General features: G+C 37.4%; 2 protein-coding genes across 2 annotated transcripts; both read left to right on the top strand.

The window, feature by feature from the left end:
- Nucleotides 1-1,918: 1,918 nt before the first annotated feature.
- Nucleotides 1,919-7,215, top strand: LOC103967174 (vacuolar protein sorting-associated protein 51 homolog). Its single transcript, XM_048585888.1, has 15 exons — nucleotides 1,919-2,195; nucleotides 2,687-2,826; nucleotides 2,977-3,031; nucleotides 3,152-3,259; nucleotides 3,361-3,459; nucleotides 3,569-3,646; nucleotides 4,457-4,534; nucleotides 4,868-5,008; nucleotides 5,379-5,405; nucleotides 5,669-5,740; nucleotides 5,871-5,921; nucleotides 6,070-6,297; nucleotides 6,379-6,491; nucleotides 6,611-6,804; nucleotides 6,938-7,215. Exons 1-14 carry the CDS (start codon nucleotides 2,016-2,018, stop codon nucleotides 6,789-6,791), a joined length of 1,551 nt encoding a protein of 516 aa, XP_048441845.1. The 5' UTR covers nucleotides 1,919-2,015; the 3' UTR covers nucleotides 6,792-6,804; nucleotides 6,938-7,215.
- A 211-nt stretch (nucleotides 7,216-7,426) lies between these two features.
- On the top strand, nucleotides 7,427-14,004 carry LOC125478025 (DNA replication licensing factor MCM7-like). The gene is made up of 15 exons (XM_048585676.1): nucleotides 7,427-7,941; nucleotides 8,040-8,107; nucleotides 8,263-8,322; nucleotides 8,442-8,665; nucleotides 9,067-9,250; nucleotides 9,493-9,615; nucleotides 9,705-9,806; nucleotides 10,003-10,145; nucleotides 10,433-10,610; nucleotides 11,024-11,215; nucleotides 11,600-11,772; nucleotides 11,945-12,148; nucleotides 12,367-12,532; nucleotides 13,097-13,318; nucleotides 13,542-14,004. The coding sequence occupies exons 1-14, from the start codon at nucleotides 7,911-7,913 to the stop codon at nucleotides 13,112-13,114; spliced, it is 1,866 nt and encodes a 621-aa protein (XP_048441633.1). The 5' UTR covers nucleotides 7,427-7,910; the 3' UTR covers nucleotides 13,115-13,318; nucleotides 13,542-14,004.
- The last annotated feature ends 44 nt before the right edge of the window (nucleotides 14,005-14,048 follow it).

Here is a 14,048-nt window from a genome sequence, read left to right as displayed (position 1 = left end):
TCCTAAGTCCACTAACTTGAAGGTCGATCATTCTACTACTACTGAGTCTATTTAACGAAAATGGAATATCCCCACATATAATTAGTTTTTGTTGTTGCTTCTTTGGTGCAACTTTGTTGGCATTTTTTTTCTTCCGATGGTTGAATTTGTTTGTTGCTTGTTTGTAAAGTCTTTCCTTTGCGATATATTTTATTTTATTTTAGTTTTTCAAAATGAAAAAGGTTGTGAAGGTAAAACAACTTTTACTTGGTGTGAAAGATAAGCAACTTAGTTTAAAAAAGAAGATAAACAACTTATTTTATACATGAACAAATGAACATGGTCATTGTCTAAACCAATAAGGTCAAGACAACTTCAAAATTAACATATACACTTTATACAACACACAAATTGTATAAAAATGACGTCATAACAGTTGTTTATTTGTATCGTTAGTGTTAAAATTTTGTATAAGACATTATGGGCTTACTGGCCTTAGATAAACAATTGACTTTTTACTCTTTGGGCTCAACTCTGCTATAGCCCCGCCCTACAAATAGCCATGGCCCATGTTAGTGATATTTGACAAAACCTTTCTATTAATAAAACCAAGGTTCTAAAAAACGCTAGGCACTAGGCGCTAGTCAGGCGGCGGGCTGGCGGCTAGGTGGCGTCTAGGCGGGCGCCTAGGTAGATTTAGGTAAATTTCTTGTATATCTTGTAAATAAGTGCATATTGACACTTACAAAAAATTAAACTTGTATGAAATTCATGGATAAGATAATAAAAGAAAAATAAAATGCAAAAAGAGTATCCAACAAGTCCAAAATTTAAAAACACATTAAGCATATCTATCATAGAACCATAGTGAGGAGTATTGTAGGATGACACATGTACAATAAATTCCCAATTGCAAGCCACACAAAATGCAACATAGGAGGAAAAATAAGGAAATATAGTAATGTAGATAGGATTTTTTCTTAATTAAAAAAAAAAAAAAAAAAAACCTCCTAGCCTCCTAGCCGCCTAGAGCTGCCTAGCCCACCTAGTGCCTAGCCCGCCTAGGGCCGCCTCACCCACCTAGGCGCCGCTTAGAGCCCAACCGATTTTTCTAACCGATTTGCAAGAAAACGCCTCGGGTCACCACTGTCTAGCGCCTAGGCAGGTGCCTAGGCCGTTTTTTAGAACATTGAATAAAACATTGTAGTTCAAGTGGTTAATAAGATATACTAGTGCACTCAATGTCCTAGATTCGAGTCCTCCACTATCGCTTTGTCTCAACAACCGAAAACTCACATAACAAAACAAATCAACTTTGTTGTCTTCATTTTGGTAACTAACAATTATCAAATATCTTACTAATAACATGGTTTCAAAATTAGTGAAAATTTTGAATGAAATCGTGTTGCTTATATCTAAACGAGTGATATATCCAAACAAATATACAGAGAAGGAGGCTTAAGAGTCAAATCGATTCTTTAGTGTTCCAATTGGCTTTAGGAAAAAAATAGTGAGAGTTATGAGGTGATTGTGATAGAATGTTCAAAATAACCGCGATAAGTTAGAGCATAGAAGAAAAAGTCGTAATTATAATTACTTTCTCTAATCTTCTTCAAGCCATGGTAAAGCAAATCAATGCTAAGGAAACTCTTTCAAAATTGACTCTTCATGAATTATTTGTCATGTCAGAGTTTAACTTCAATTTACAAGCAAACCTTAAAAATATGAAATGACAAAAAATACATGAAGGGTCTCAATTTTAAATGAATCACTGAACATTTCTTGAAGATAATTATAGAACTTGTCATTTCTTAAAAATTTGCGAGGAGTAATAAAAACTGATAAAATTTCATTACAAGGTGTGTAAGGGTTCAAATAGTCAAAGGCCTAAAACTACGGACACTGACCTCTACGTCGTCGTTTAACAAAATCATAACTGTATCCCTGTAACAAAATTTTGATTGCATTCCAGCAGCGCCAATTCTCGGATCACAGAGACTGAAGGTTGAGGAAGAAGAAGAAGAAGAAACGTAGAAATGGAGGTGAACGACGTGCCGCTGGACGACAAGGCGAAGAGGATGAGAGATTTGCTGTCGAGCTTCTACTCCCCTGACCCTTCGCTGTTGTCTTCCAACTCTAAGTCCTCGTCCAAGTACGCCACTCTCGACGCCATCAACTCCACCTCCTTCGATCCCGACCAGCACATGCATCTCCTCGTACGATCCCCAACTCTTATCTTTTACCAAATACATGATTGATTCAGCTGTTTTGTTTACTTAATTTTGGGACAATCGTAATCGTTACTGGTAACTAGGGCAGATTTAGGGTTGAATTGTAAGGCTGTGTCTGGAAATTTATGTATATTTACGTCGTAGCTAAGTTTGTAGAGGTGAAAAATGGAATTAGTGGCTGCTCAAAAAAATGTCATCAAGTTGTTTTGAATTGAGCTGGCAATTTTGTGGAGTGGAACGAACCATTGGTTTTCGTAGCAGAATTGGAGACGGGCATTTGGTTCAGAATCAGGGTAGAGGACTTTGTAGGAATGTTGTTGATTTCATATGGTGATGTATGTTTTCTCCGATAAGTTGATTGTGCGTGATTTGTGGCATTTGTATATTGAATGATCATAATACGCTGATTTTGTTATCAAATATGAGGCAGAAATTCGAACTTTGAATCAGCATTGTGAGTTTTATGAACTTTGCAGGTACACAAGTCAAACTTGGAAGGGCTTCTACAGAGACATGTTCAAATGGCTGCTGAGATAAAGAATCTTGATACTGACTTACAAATGTTAGTATACGAGAACTACAACAAGTTTATTAGCGCGACAGATACTATTAAACAGTAACTCTTTATTTTTTTTACGTATATGTCTATATTTACATGTTGACGAAATTTCTGCTACCCACATTATCATTTATCATGTTTCAGCTTGTAGATAATGTAACCAAGAGTCTCCTATAATATTCTGGTCTTGGATAATTTTTCCAACAGGATGAAAAGTAATATTGTGGGGATGGAGGCAAATATGGAACAGGTCCTCCAGAAGGTACTTCCAATTGTTTCTACTTTAACTAAGGCTCGCTCAAGCTATGTTTTTGTTTTCAGAGGAAAAAGAAGGAAAAAAGGAGTGTAATAGTAGCTTACTTCACATTGACAATGATTGCAGATAATGTCTGTGCAATCTAGAAGTGATGGGGTCAACACTTCTCTTTCTGAGAAGAGGGAACACGTAGAAAAGTTGCATCGCACACGCAACCTTCTTCGTAAAGTTCAGGTTGGCGAGCAATATATGTGTGACTTCATGACACTTCAGTTTTAATTTCGGTGTCTGGCCTTGTGGGTTACATAAATCTCTTTTTTTTTGTGGAACGGCAGTTCATCTATGATCTACCTGCTAGGCTCGGGAAGTGTATCAAATCAGAAGCATATGCTGATGTGGTCAAATTTTATACAGGAGCAATACCAATATTTAAGGTAATTTCTATCTCCTATGATCTTTTGCATTCGGGACCAGAGTTTACCTTTGTGTGGAGTTTTATTTACATTGTGTCTTGTTTCTTTGTGGTTGGGCTCTCACAATTAGGCATATGGAGACTCCTCATTCCAGGATTGTAAGCGAGCATCTGAAGAAGCTGTGACCATAATTATCAAGAATTTGCAGGTCTATCCTTTTTTCTTTCTCTTTCTTTCCATTTTATAATATGGCGAGACTGGTTTTTCTCTCTACCCAGACCTAACAAGAAACAAGTAGATGTCTTATCCTTACTTCCTTCGCAACGTTTCTCTTGGGGGTTCTTGTTAAGTTTTTGCAGTCGAGGTAGTAATTTTTAGTTGGATGGTGTCATAGGTTATATGTTTAGGGGCATATAATATATAACTCCATTTGCTTTAATACATGGATAAGTGTTATGCAGTTTTTGGTGGAAGTTTTAGCATCAATATTGGTAAAGGATTATGCAGTATGTTAGGATTGTGCCTATATCTCGGACATATGATTAGTTTTAAGATGTAACATTCAGGTATTGCCTTGTAATATCTTTTCATGAAGGGCCACTGCTTGAAACGTGTGGGAAACATTCCCTTGGATGAATACAATGTTTCAGTAATATGATGCATGTGTCGTCCTAAAATAAGCTCTCCGAGCTCTTGGGATTGCTGTGAGTCATGTGAGTGAGATGTTCATGCTCATGAGTTAGCTGTATTCTATTAGATGAACTATAAGTTGTGAATCAAGGCATGACATTTTTCACTAGCTATCAAGCTATTTCTTATTAGCCATTTATTGTGTATCTGTGTCGTATTACTGTACTTTCTTAAGCATACTTTAACAAAAGAATAGACATTCACCATCTGAGATGTTGTTAAAGTTAATGTTTAAAATCATAATTTCATGCCGAATAACTTACTGACTGCAACTGGATGTGTTCTGTTGGAAAACTTGTCTTATGATTTTCCAAATTATTCTTTTCAGGGAAAGCTGTTCTCAGATTCTGAATCTATGCAAGCAAGAGCTGAGGCTGCTGTGCTTCTTAAGCAATTGGATTTCCCAGTCTGTACTGCGCTTTTATTTAAGTTTGCCATTTAGATTACATATTACCGTGTTAACACATCATGGCTTTAACTATAGAAAATGTATTCAATATTATACTGTTACAGTTAAATTGTGTGAACAATACTCACAGGAAATTGGTAGACATTTCAAAAATAGGTTATCCTGTTTTTTTGTTCTTCAAGTCCTAATGTATTTTAAATTTCGTAGTAAGTGAAGGCATAGATGTGGACATTTTTTGTTCACAAGAAGAATCTCAACAAAGAAAATGCATTGAAAAGAAAATTCCAATAATCTTTTTTCGCCCGATGACATATTGCCTGCATTTGGCAGGTTGACAGCTTAAAGGTGAAGTTGCTAGAGAAGTTGGAACAATTTGTTGCTGGCCTTCAGCTTAAGATAGAAGATATACGCAATGCTTCACTGGATTCTAATGATCCTTCTACTGACACAGTTCCTTCTACTGCACATGAGGTGAGTCTCTGACAGTGGACTAGTGTAGCATCATTTTGGTTTTTTATCTTTGGCAAGTTGTGTGTGACGACTTGAATTGATTCGTAGTTAACAATAAACTCACTGCATGAAGTATGCATCTTAAAATTGTTGGAGAGTGATTATTTACACCTTTAAAGATGTTAGATCAAAGTGAGAGAAGCAGGTTAAATTTAGATGAACATAGTACTTGTACTAAAAATTTCTATTCAACTTAAATAGGCATTAAGGTTTCCCCCTTGTGCTTCATGATTACTCTCTGCTCGGTTACATATGCTCTCCCTCTTTCTCTTTGATGTCTGTAACTTGTAACTGCACTGATGAATCACTGACTTACTTGCACTCAATTTAGACTTCTGTTCGTGAGTTTGCGGAGTATGCTTACGGAATGTAGACAGAAATCACTGAGCAATACATAAAGACAGAAATCTGGTCAGCAGATATACTAGGAGTTCTTCGTAAGTATGACCAATGTGCTAGTACACCATCCTTAACACTGCTCTTCATCTACCCCTCCTTTAACAAATGGAGATTTTAACACTATGATCAAACCACTTTTATTGGGCTACCATGATCACACCACTTTTATCTATTATGCAGACAAAAGTTTGATAACAAAATGTTTTGATCTTCTCTTTTCAGTACATAAATATGAGAACTCAGCGGATATCAGTTCTCTTAAAGAAGAGGTTTACAACACCAAATTGGGTCCAGGTACACTTTTTGTTAGGCAATATTTGAATAATAGGAAGTATATCATGTGCACTAAACTATTAAGAAAGGATTAAACTTACTACCATGTAAGTTCTTTTTAATTTGTCTATATTGTTCAACATTTTTGCAGCACAAGGAACCCCGCGAAGTTCATATGTTTGTTGATTTATTTCTTCAAGAGGTCAGTACATAATTTGTTTCCCCCTGCCATTTAATACTCTCTTGGAATAAGAGTCAAGTTGGGAGAACTCGCTTGGTACCTTGTTTGTTAAATCTATTATTTGTTGTCAGCTGCTCTGCACAATTCATTCCTTTCTTTCCTGTGTTAGTTGGAAGCAATTAGAAGTGAAGTTAAACAAATTTTGCCCCAAGGCATTCGCAGGCATCGCCGGGCTGACAGCAACCGTAGCACTGCTTCATCTCGGAGCAACCCATTACAAGAGGAAAAATTAAGTCGGTCAAACACCCAGAGGGCTAGAAGCCAGCTGTTGGAAACCCATCTGGCAAAACTTTTTAAGCAAAAAGTTGAAATATTTACGAAAGTTGATTTTACGCAGGTAAATGAACTAGTTGTTGCTTGAACCAGTATTGGTACTGGTTTAGGAACAACATGAACTGACTGTGCTTGCAAATTGCAGGAGTCGGTGGTAACGACCTTGGTAAAACTTTGCCTTAAAAGCTTGCAAGAATTTGTCAGACTCCAAACTTTTAATAGGAGCGGATTCCTGCAAATTCAGTTGGATATACAGTTCCTAAGGACTCTATATAGAAAATAGTCTTGGCTCTCCATCTTGAACCTCTTAACTTCATATAGCTTCTCCATCTTAGTTCATATCTATTTTATTGGCGCCAACTTTTGAATGGTTGAGGCCTGAAATCTCCTTCACCTCTCTCCATAAATAATCGGTTTGGACTTGTTTCTGTCGAGCAGGTGATTGTTGCAGCAGCTGAGCGTTGTCTTGACCCAATTCCTTTAGAGCCCGCCATCTTGGACAAACTTACACAATTGAAGTTGGCTAAGACCAGGGAACAGAAGCCAATCTCTCCCTAGCGATTGTCTCGAGGTACAGCAAATTTTTGCGACCTTTCATTGCATGGTACCATGCTTTATTCTTTAAAACTTGCCTTTAGTTTCTTATTTGATTCTTCGATTTAAGTGAGATGTATTTCTGAAGAGAGTGATTTTTCTTGTTACAGCTAGTTTGACAGAGGCAAGATGATTTGGCTCTGGAATATCATCCTTCCGCATCCGGAAGTGCTTCAAGGCTGCAGTTGAACGGCCGCAAATTCTTTGAATTGCATTCTCATCGTGCACTCCACTCGGAAAATGAAGTATTTTGGTATAGAGTCCATTGTTTTGTGAAATTACAAAGAATTCCCGTTGCTTGAAATGACACTCTATTTCCTCCCCATTTTGTACGTGACATGACGGTTTGGTAACCGAATACGACGATGATATCAATGAATACAAATTTCTTTAAATTTGAGACCAATTCTTGAGACCAGAGAATTGTTAGTATGAAACTTTTCCTTGAAGCTTTTTTAGAAGCGCCATTTCCTCAAAATTTCCTTGACAAGAGATGTAGTGCTCGTTTAGAACTGTTTTTAAAATGACTGGAAGTGCTTTTAGAGAAAATGTTTTTGAATTTCAAAAGCACTTAAAGAGCTTCTTGCACGAAGCACCAGGTATGCGCTTCTTACATTAAGTACTAAAGTGTTTTTTCATGATTCACTTGCATTTTTACTAAATTGGTTTCAAAAGCATTTTCACAAAAAAACGCTTTCAGAAATTTCATACCCACTTTCAAACGAAGCCATAGCTTTCCGGATGTTGTTCAATATATCATACAAGGCAAGTCCGAATTGCTTGTAAACAAACACAAGACAACTCAAATTATAAAATATTATGTTCTTGACTCTCGTCTCTATGCAATTAGTCGGTTGAACCGATTACTTGGAGCTTGGGCCGGCCCTCTAATGGGCCTTCTTTTACGGCCTTGGCCCAGCTCAATGTAAAGAAATTACCCTCCCCTTATTTTTCCCGCCAAAACCCTCGCCTCTATCCGTCATTTGCCTCCAAATCTGAGCTCTCATTTACTCTTCAGTCTCTGTATGTGTGTGACTGCCCCTTTCTCTCTTGCTCTCCCCCTCTCTCCAATTGCCGGCAACAATGAAGGACATCGACTTCAGCGCTGAAAAAGGTCAGTTTTCGTCTACCTCTCTCTCTCTCTCTCTCTCTCTCTCTCCTCCGTCAATACTCGATTTAATATTTGTTATTTTTCATTTTTATTTTTGACAGAGCTCACCAAGGATTTTCTTTCCAACTTTCCCGATTCGAATGGCGAACCCAAATACATGCGCATACTTGTGAGTATCCCTCTTCTTCTTTACCACATTTTCTTGTAAGCTTTGATAGTACGGTCTGAAAACCCTAATAGACCGTTGAATTGAATGCCGGATTCAGTTTTTCTGAATTGTTTGACTATAAAGCAGCAATATCTAAATGTTTTTTTACTTTTCAGCAGGAAGTTGCAAACCGCAAATTTCGCGCTATCCAGATTGATATTGAGGACTTGTTTAGTGTAAGTTCCACCTATGCCTTTTGGGATTTTGTTGCAAAGGCCTAATTATCATTATTATTATTTGTGAATGAGTTGTTGATTTTCTTATACGAAATCATTTGTTACTTTGTGTTATGCAGTACGCAGAATTGGATGAAGAATTCCGCAATCGAGTTCAAGAAAATACTCGGCGTTATATTGGTATTTTTGCTGATGCTATTGATGAGCTTATGCCGGAGCCCACAGAGGCATTTACAGATGATGATCATGACATACTCATGACTCAGAGGTCTGATGATGTACCAGAGAATATGGATGGTCCGGATCCACACCAGAAGATGCCACCTGAAATCAAGCGCTACTTGTGAGTTCAAAGCAAAATCCTAATTCCGGTTGTGCTTGTTTGAATGAAATTTCGGTCTGAATGTGTAAATTCACTGAATTGTGTGGTCATACTGATACACCTCCTGTTTCGGGTTTAACTTTTGTGATTAGTAGTTTGTTATTCATGACTCATTAGTAAATGAACGTCGATTTTCTTATAGGTATTAGCTAGTTTGGTTTGCAGTATATGTTTTGAAAATATGCTGGTACGATGTAAGTTCAACAGAGGTTTATCTCAGATTAATATTGGTAACTTACTTTTACATCTATTCCGTGTCTTTGGTTGTAGTTTATTAATAGGTTTCATATGCTTCAACTTCCATTGTAGCGAAGCTTTCTGTGATGTTTGAATTTACTAGTGTTTTTTCATATGTATTATAGTGAAGTTTACATAAGAGCATCTTCAAGTGGAAAGTCGAAGCCATATGCAATTAGGGAGGTCAAGGCTTCACATATTGGTCAGCTTGTAAGGATATCAGGTATTGTGACGCGGTGTTCAGATGTTAAGCCATTGATGCAGGTAGCTGTCTATACATGTGAAGAATGTGGTTTTGAGATTTACCAGGTACTTAGACACAATCCTTATGTTCAGCCATTTGATTGCCAATAAGCCATAATACAGTTTGGCTATTCTGCGTATTTTGAAACATTTGTTGCTTGCTACAAACCCGTACATACTCAACATATTTCAAACCTTATTTCTCTCCCTTTTGGAGTATAATTTATTCAATGCCACTGCGCCTATACTTGTGCCTGTTTCTTTAAAGCCACTTTTGTTGACTCATGAATTCTTTTTGTGCCTAACAGGAAGTAACTGCTCGAGTATTTATGCCACTTTTTGAATGCCCATCCAGGCGTTGTATAACAAATAGAACAAAGGGGAACCTTATTCTTCAACTCAGGGCATCAAAGTTCTTGAAATTTCAGGAGGTACTTTATGCCGATTTAGTCACAATTATTTAATAACACGGGGACAGCTGTATTAGAATGTTTATCATCCTCTTCTGAGTTATATTTAGGTTCAATTTCAGGCAAAGATACAAGAGTTGGCTGAAGATGTTCCAAAAGGCCATATTCCACGGACAATGACCGTTCGCTTCCGGGGTGAACTCACAAGAAAGGTTGAATAGTTCTATGCTAATTATCATAAAGTATTTTAAACTTAAACTTACAGATTTGAATGAATCCCTTGCAATGGGGTAGACAGGGGGGTTTCCGCTTCACATGATTGCAGGAAGTGATGACATCCTGCTTCTACTTAACTGATTCTAACTATTTTCTATGAATTTGCACGTGCCTCTTCCTCAACACCATTAGGTAGCTCCGGGTGATGTTGTGAAACTATCTGGGATTTTTCTTCCTATTCCTTACACTGGTTTCAGAGCAATGCAGGCTGGCTTAGTTGCCGATACTTACTTAGAAGCCATGTCCATCACACATACTAAGAAAAAATATGAAGAGTAAGCCACTATTCCATGTTCAGTACAATTTTGTCATTGGTTTATGCATTTCGTTTATCAGTTCTCAGTCGACAAAACCATCTATACTTGTGTAATTGACTAAATTACTTTTCATACAAATCTTGTACCATATATTGTTCCCATCTTTTCAACTCTTAACATAGAGTTTATCTGGTGCTTGTAGTACCATTTTTGCTAAACTTATTGTTCTTTTTACCTACCTTGATAAACCTCTTTAATTCTTAGGTGAAAAAAGGTGTTGTGTACTAACTTGAGTTATGCCACAGTTATGAACTTATAGGAGATGAGGAAGAACAAGTTGCACGTTTGGCTGAGGATGGTAACATATATGAAAAGCTGGCTCGATCTTTGGCACCTGAAATATACGGGCATGAAGATATCAAAAAGGCTCTGCTTCTGCTCCTAGTGGGCGCTCCTCACAGGAAGCTAAAAGATGGAATGAAGGTAAGTTCTCAACGTTACCAGATGCCATCTGACTCAATTACACATATTGTTAAATTGAATTTTGCTTATCCTTCTGAGAATTTTTATTCACAAGATTATGGATATCATTTGGATGTATCCTCTACATTGAAGTGAAAGATCAGCAGTCCTCCCTTCTTCCTTCCCTCTATTGCAGCTTCCTGACCTGGCACTTACATGTCCTGGTCACTGGTTAATGGTTATGTAAATTGAGCTCCAGTTTGCAATTTGTCTTCTTCCTGTATAAGATGGAATTCCCAAGCCAAATGTTCTATTTTTAGGATAATTTCCAAGCTCATGTCATGCCTGTGATAAAGTAGACTGGTCATAGCATGTTTTATCATTTGCACGATAGGACCACAAGAGGTCATAATACATTCTCCTTCAAAATGCAGATTAGAGGAGATTTACATATTTGTCTGATGGGTGATCCTGGAGTTGCAAAGAGCCAGCTTCTCAAACACATTATTAATGTAGCACCCAGGGGAGTATATACAACTGGCAAAGGAAGCAGTGGAGTTGGTCTAACTGCTGCTGTTCAGAAAGATCCCATCACAAATGAAATGGTCCTGGAAGGAGGAGCATTGGTTAGATACATATGCTCCTTTCAGTTATATAATATATATGTGTGTGTGTATATATATTTATCTAAGTTTATTTTTCCATGTTATATGAGTGGAAGAGCATACAAAGTTACAAAATACTTGCTGAATATATGCATAATACTCAAGAGTTCTTAATGTTAAACTTTTATTGCATCATACCAGTGTGTGCCTTTGATGCAGAAGCAATAGCTAGAAAGTGAAGAGGGGAAGTAAAACCTAGCCAGTTTTCAGGAGTCAATCCATAACCAATTCACTTAATAATCTCTAATTAGATCAGATTCCCCATAATTCTTTATTAGGCTTTCTATATGGTTAATTTTTTAGTGTTTCTGGGTGTTGAATTGTGGAAGTATTAACTCATTTCAGGTGCCAGCGGATATGGGAATATGTGCTATTGATGAATTTGATAAGATGGATGAATTAGATCGTACAGCCATACATGAAGTTATGGAGCAGCAGACTGTCAGCATTGCCAAGGCTGGGATCACTACGTCTTTGAATGCAAGAACTGCTGTTCTTGCAGCAGCTAATCCAGCATGGTAAAAATCTTTCTACTTTTAATCTGGTTCATATAGTGCATTACTCCTTGTCACTTCTCTTCTAAATCATATTGCTCTAATTATGTGGTGCCTTTTCCACTGCTGGCAGCTAACCTTCTGTGTAAAATCTGTGCAAACTCTTACTGTAGTTGTTCTATATATATTCTTGAAGGGGGAGATATGACCTACGTAGAACTCCTGCTGAAAACATTAATCTTCCACCGGCCCCTTTGTCAAGATTTGATCTTTTATGGTTAATCCTGGATCGAGCAGATATGGATAGTGATCTTGAGATGGCTAGGCATGTTGTCTATGTTCATCAGAATAAAGAATCTCCGGCTCTTGGCTTCACTCCACTTGAGCCATCTGTTATTCGGTAAATTTCACATCACTTTTACCATGGAAAGCTCAGTAGTACTGATTTCAGGAACTTCTCTTTTGTTTTAGTCTTTCTATTGATCACTTTTCCATGCAAACAAGTATGATTTCTCTGTATAAAACTTGTAATTTGTAAAACTACCTAAATCCTTATTTTCAAGTCTGCTGATTAGTGGTACTTTCTGATAAGATCCTTTCTTTTATGATTTTCTTCAGGGCATATATTTCTGCAGTGAGAAGATTGTCTCCTTCAGTCCCACAGGAACTTGAGGAGTATATTGCTAGTGCCTACTCTAGCATTCGACAAGAAGAAGCTAAATCGAATGCACCCCATTCCTATACAACTGTGAGAACTCTGCTCAGCATTCTTCGAATATCAGCTGTAAGTCCTGCCTTTCATTTTTTCATTTAAATAAATGTGGTTCCGCAAATATATGCTGTGTATCACAATAGAATGAGACGGCAATAAATGATACAACAATATATACAGAGCATCAAAGTTGACTGAGGTGGCAAAATTGATGGTTTCTAGCCAGCTACATAGGCATAGGGTTTGGGTTCTGCCATCTTCATCAGGCAGAGTGAAAGCCACCCAATTTAAGAGTGTTACGACCTAAATGGTGCGTATTTAAGCGGAACCTTTCTGTGTATGGAGTGGGTCAGATGTTTAGGTTGGAATTGTAAAAAGGTAATATGTAGGAGTATTGTTTGTACCATCTTTTACCCATTTGATGGGTTGCTCAAGAAACTGCGTCCATAAGTATAGGAAGAATTATCTAGCATGGAAATCTAGTATGCTTTTTTGGGTATTATAGATAAATAGATTTTCTTGGTTTGTTGGATGGGTTGCTTGAAATTGCTCATCCGGAGAAGGAAGCAATAGATGTTTATACTTTACAGGGTGTGTTGATCACGCAACAAACAAACAAACTTCTTTCGCTTACAGGCAATAGCAAGACTCTGATATTCTGAAACTGTGGCTCAATCTGATGTGGATGAGGCATTAAGGCTGATGCATATGTCGAAGTTCTCTTTGTACTCAGATGATCGCCAGAAATCTGGTCTGGATCCTATTGGAGATATCTATTCAATTTTGCGGGATGAGTCTGAGACGACGGGCAAGCAGGATGTGAGCTATGCACATGCACTGAATCTGATTTCTAGGAAGGTTAGTTTTTGAAACTCAACTTTAAGCATCTTGTGATCGATGTTCAGATAAATGATTGAATGCCAACCTATACAAGTGGATCTAATGCCGAAAGTCCAACTGCACTGCTTATCATGTCAAACAACTAGTACAAAACTTGAAAGTGAAAAATATAATTATATAATAATGTTCGAACTTCTGTCTATTTTGTCTTAAGCCTTATGGAATGTTTCCTTTGGAACAGGGATACAGTGAAGCCCAACTGAAACAATGTTTAGAGGAATACGCAAACATAAATGTGTGGCAGATTAATCCCATTTCTTTTGACATCCGATTCATTGATGCCATTTGAAAGATCAGTATGTGGGAAGCCACTCAACTCGGGAAATAACATGTTTCTATTGAAGGTCGTTTCGAGCTTTTCTTGCGAATACATCATTGGTTGCTTCATCAACCGTAGCAGCGCCATCTGCCAAGATTTGTCTACATTTACCTTGCTGAACCTAGGTTTCATTTACTCTTTTGTTGTAGCTCGGACTGTTTAGAGCTTAGCTTGAGTAGATAAGATTATTCGACATGGCATGCCATCGTTGCAGAACTGTATTGGGAGTCTGATTAGATCGGTTAGCCGAAATGAATGGAGCTGAAGTGTAGTACTTCGTTTGTATTTTGATATTGATGTATTAGGATTTTCTTTCTTTCTTTTATGTTTCGTAAATTACAAATACAATGTGCATACATGAGATTTGCT

Source organism: the organism of the source record quoted next, unplaced genomic scaffold (assembly GCF_019419815.1).
Source record: "Pyrus x bretschneideri cultivar Hongxiangsu unplaced genomic scaffold, Pyrus_bretschneideri_v1 Contig23, whole genome shotgun sequence".
NCBI classification, from domain to species: Eukaryota; Viridiplantae; Streptophyta; class Magnoliopsida; order Rosales; family Rosaceae; genus Pyrus; species Pyrus x bretschneideri.
Note: the sequence above shows the minus strand (reverse complement) of the source record. Positions and strands in the feature narration are given on the sequence as shown.

Coding starts and splice junctions, on each gene's coding strand:
- LOC103967174 (XM_048585888.1), top strand. CDS start 2,016: ATGGAGGTGAACGACGTGCCGCTGGACGACAAGGCGAAGAGGATGAGA. Junction 6,298..6,378: donor CGAAAGTTGATTTTACGCAG/GTAAATGAACTA, acceptor TGCAAATTGCAG/GAGTCGGTGGTAACGACCTT. Junction 6,492..6,610: donor ATTCAGTTGGATATACAGTT/CCTAAGGACTCT, acceptor GAATGGTTGAGG/CCTGAAATCTCCTTCACCTC.
- LOC125478025 (XM_048585676.1), top strand. CDS start 7,911: ATGAAGGACATCGACTTCAGCGCTGAAAAAG. Junction 8,108..8,262: donor CCAAATACATGCGCATACTT/GTGAGTATCCCT, acceptor TTTACTTTTCAG/CAGGAAGTTGCAAACCGCAA. Junction 10,146..10,432: donor ACTAAGAAAAAATATGAAGA/GTAAGCCACTAT, acceptor GTTATGCCACAG/TTATGAACTTATAGGAGATG.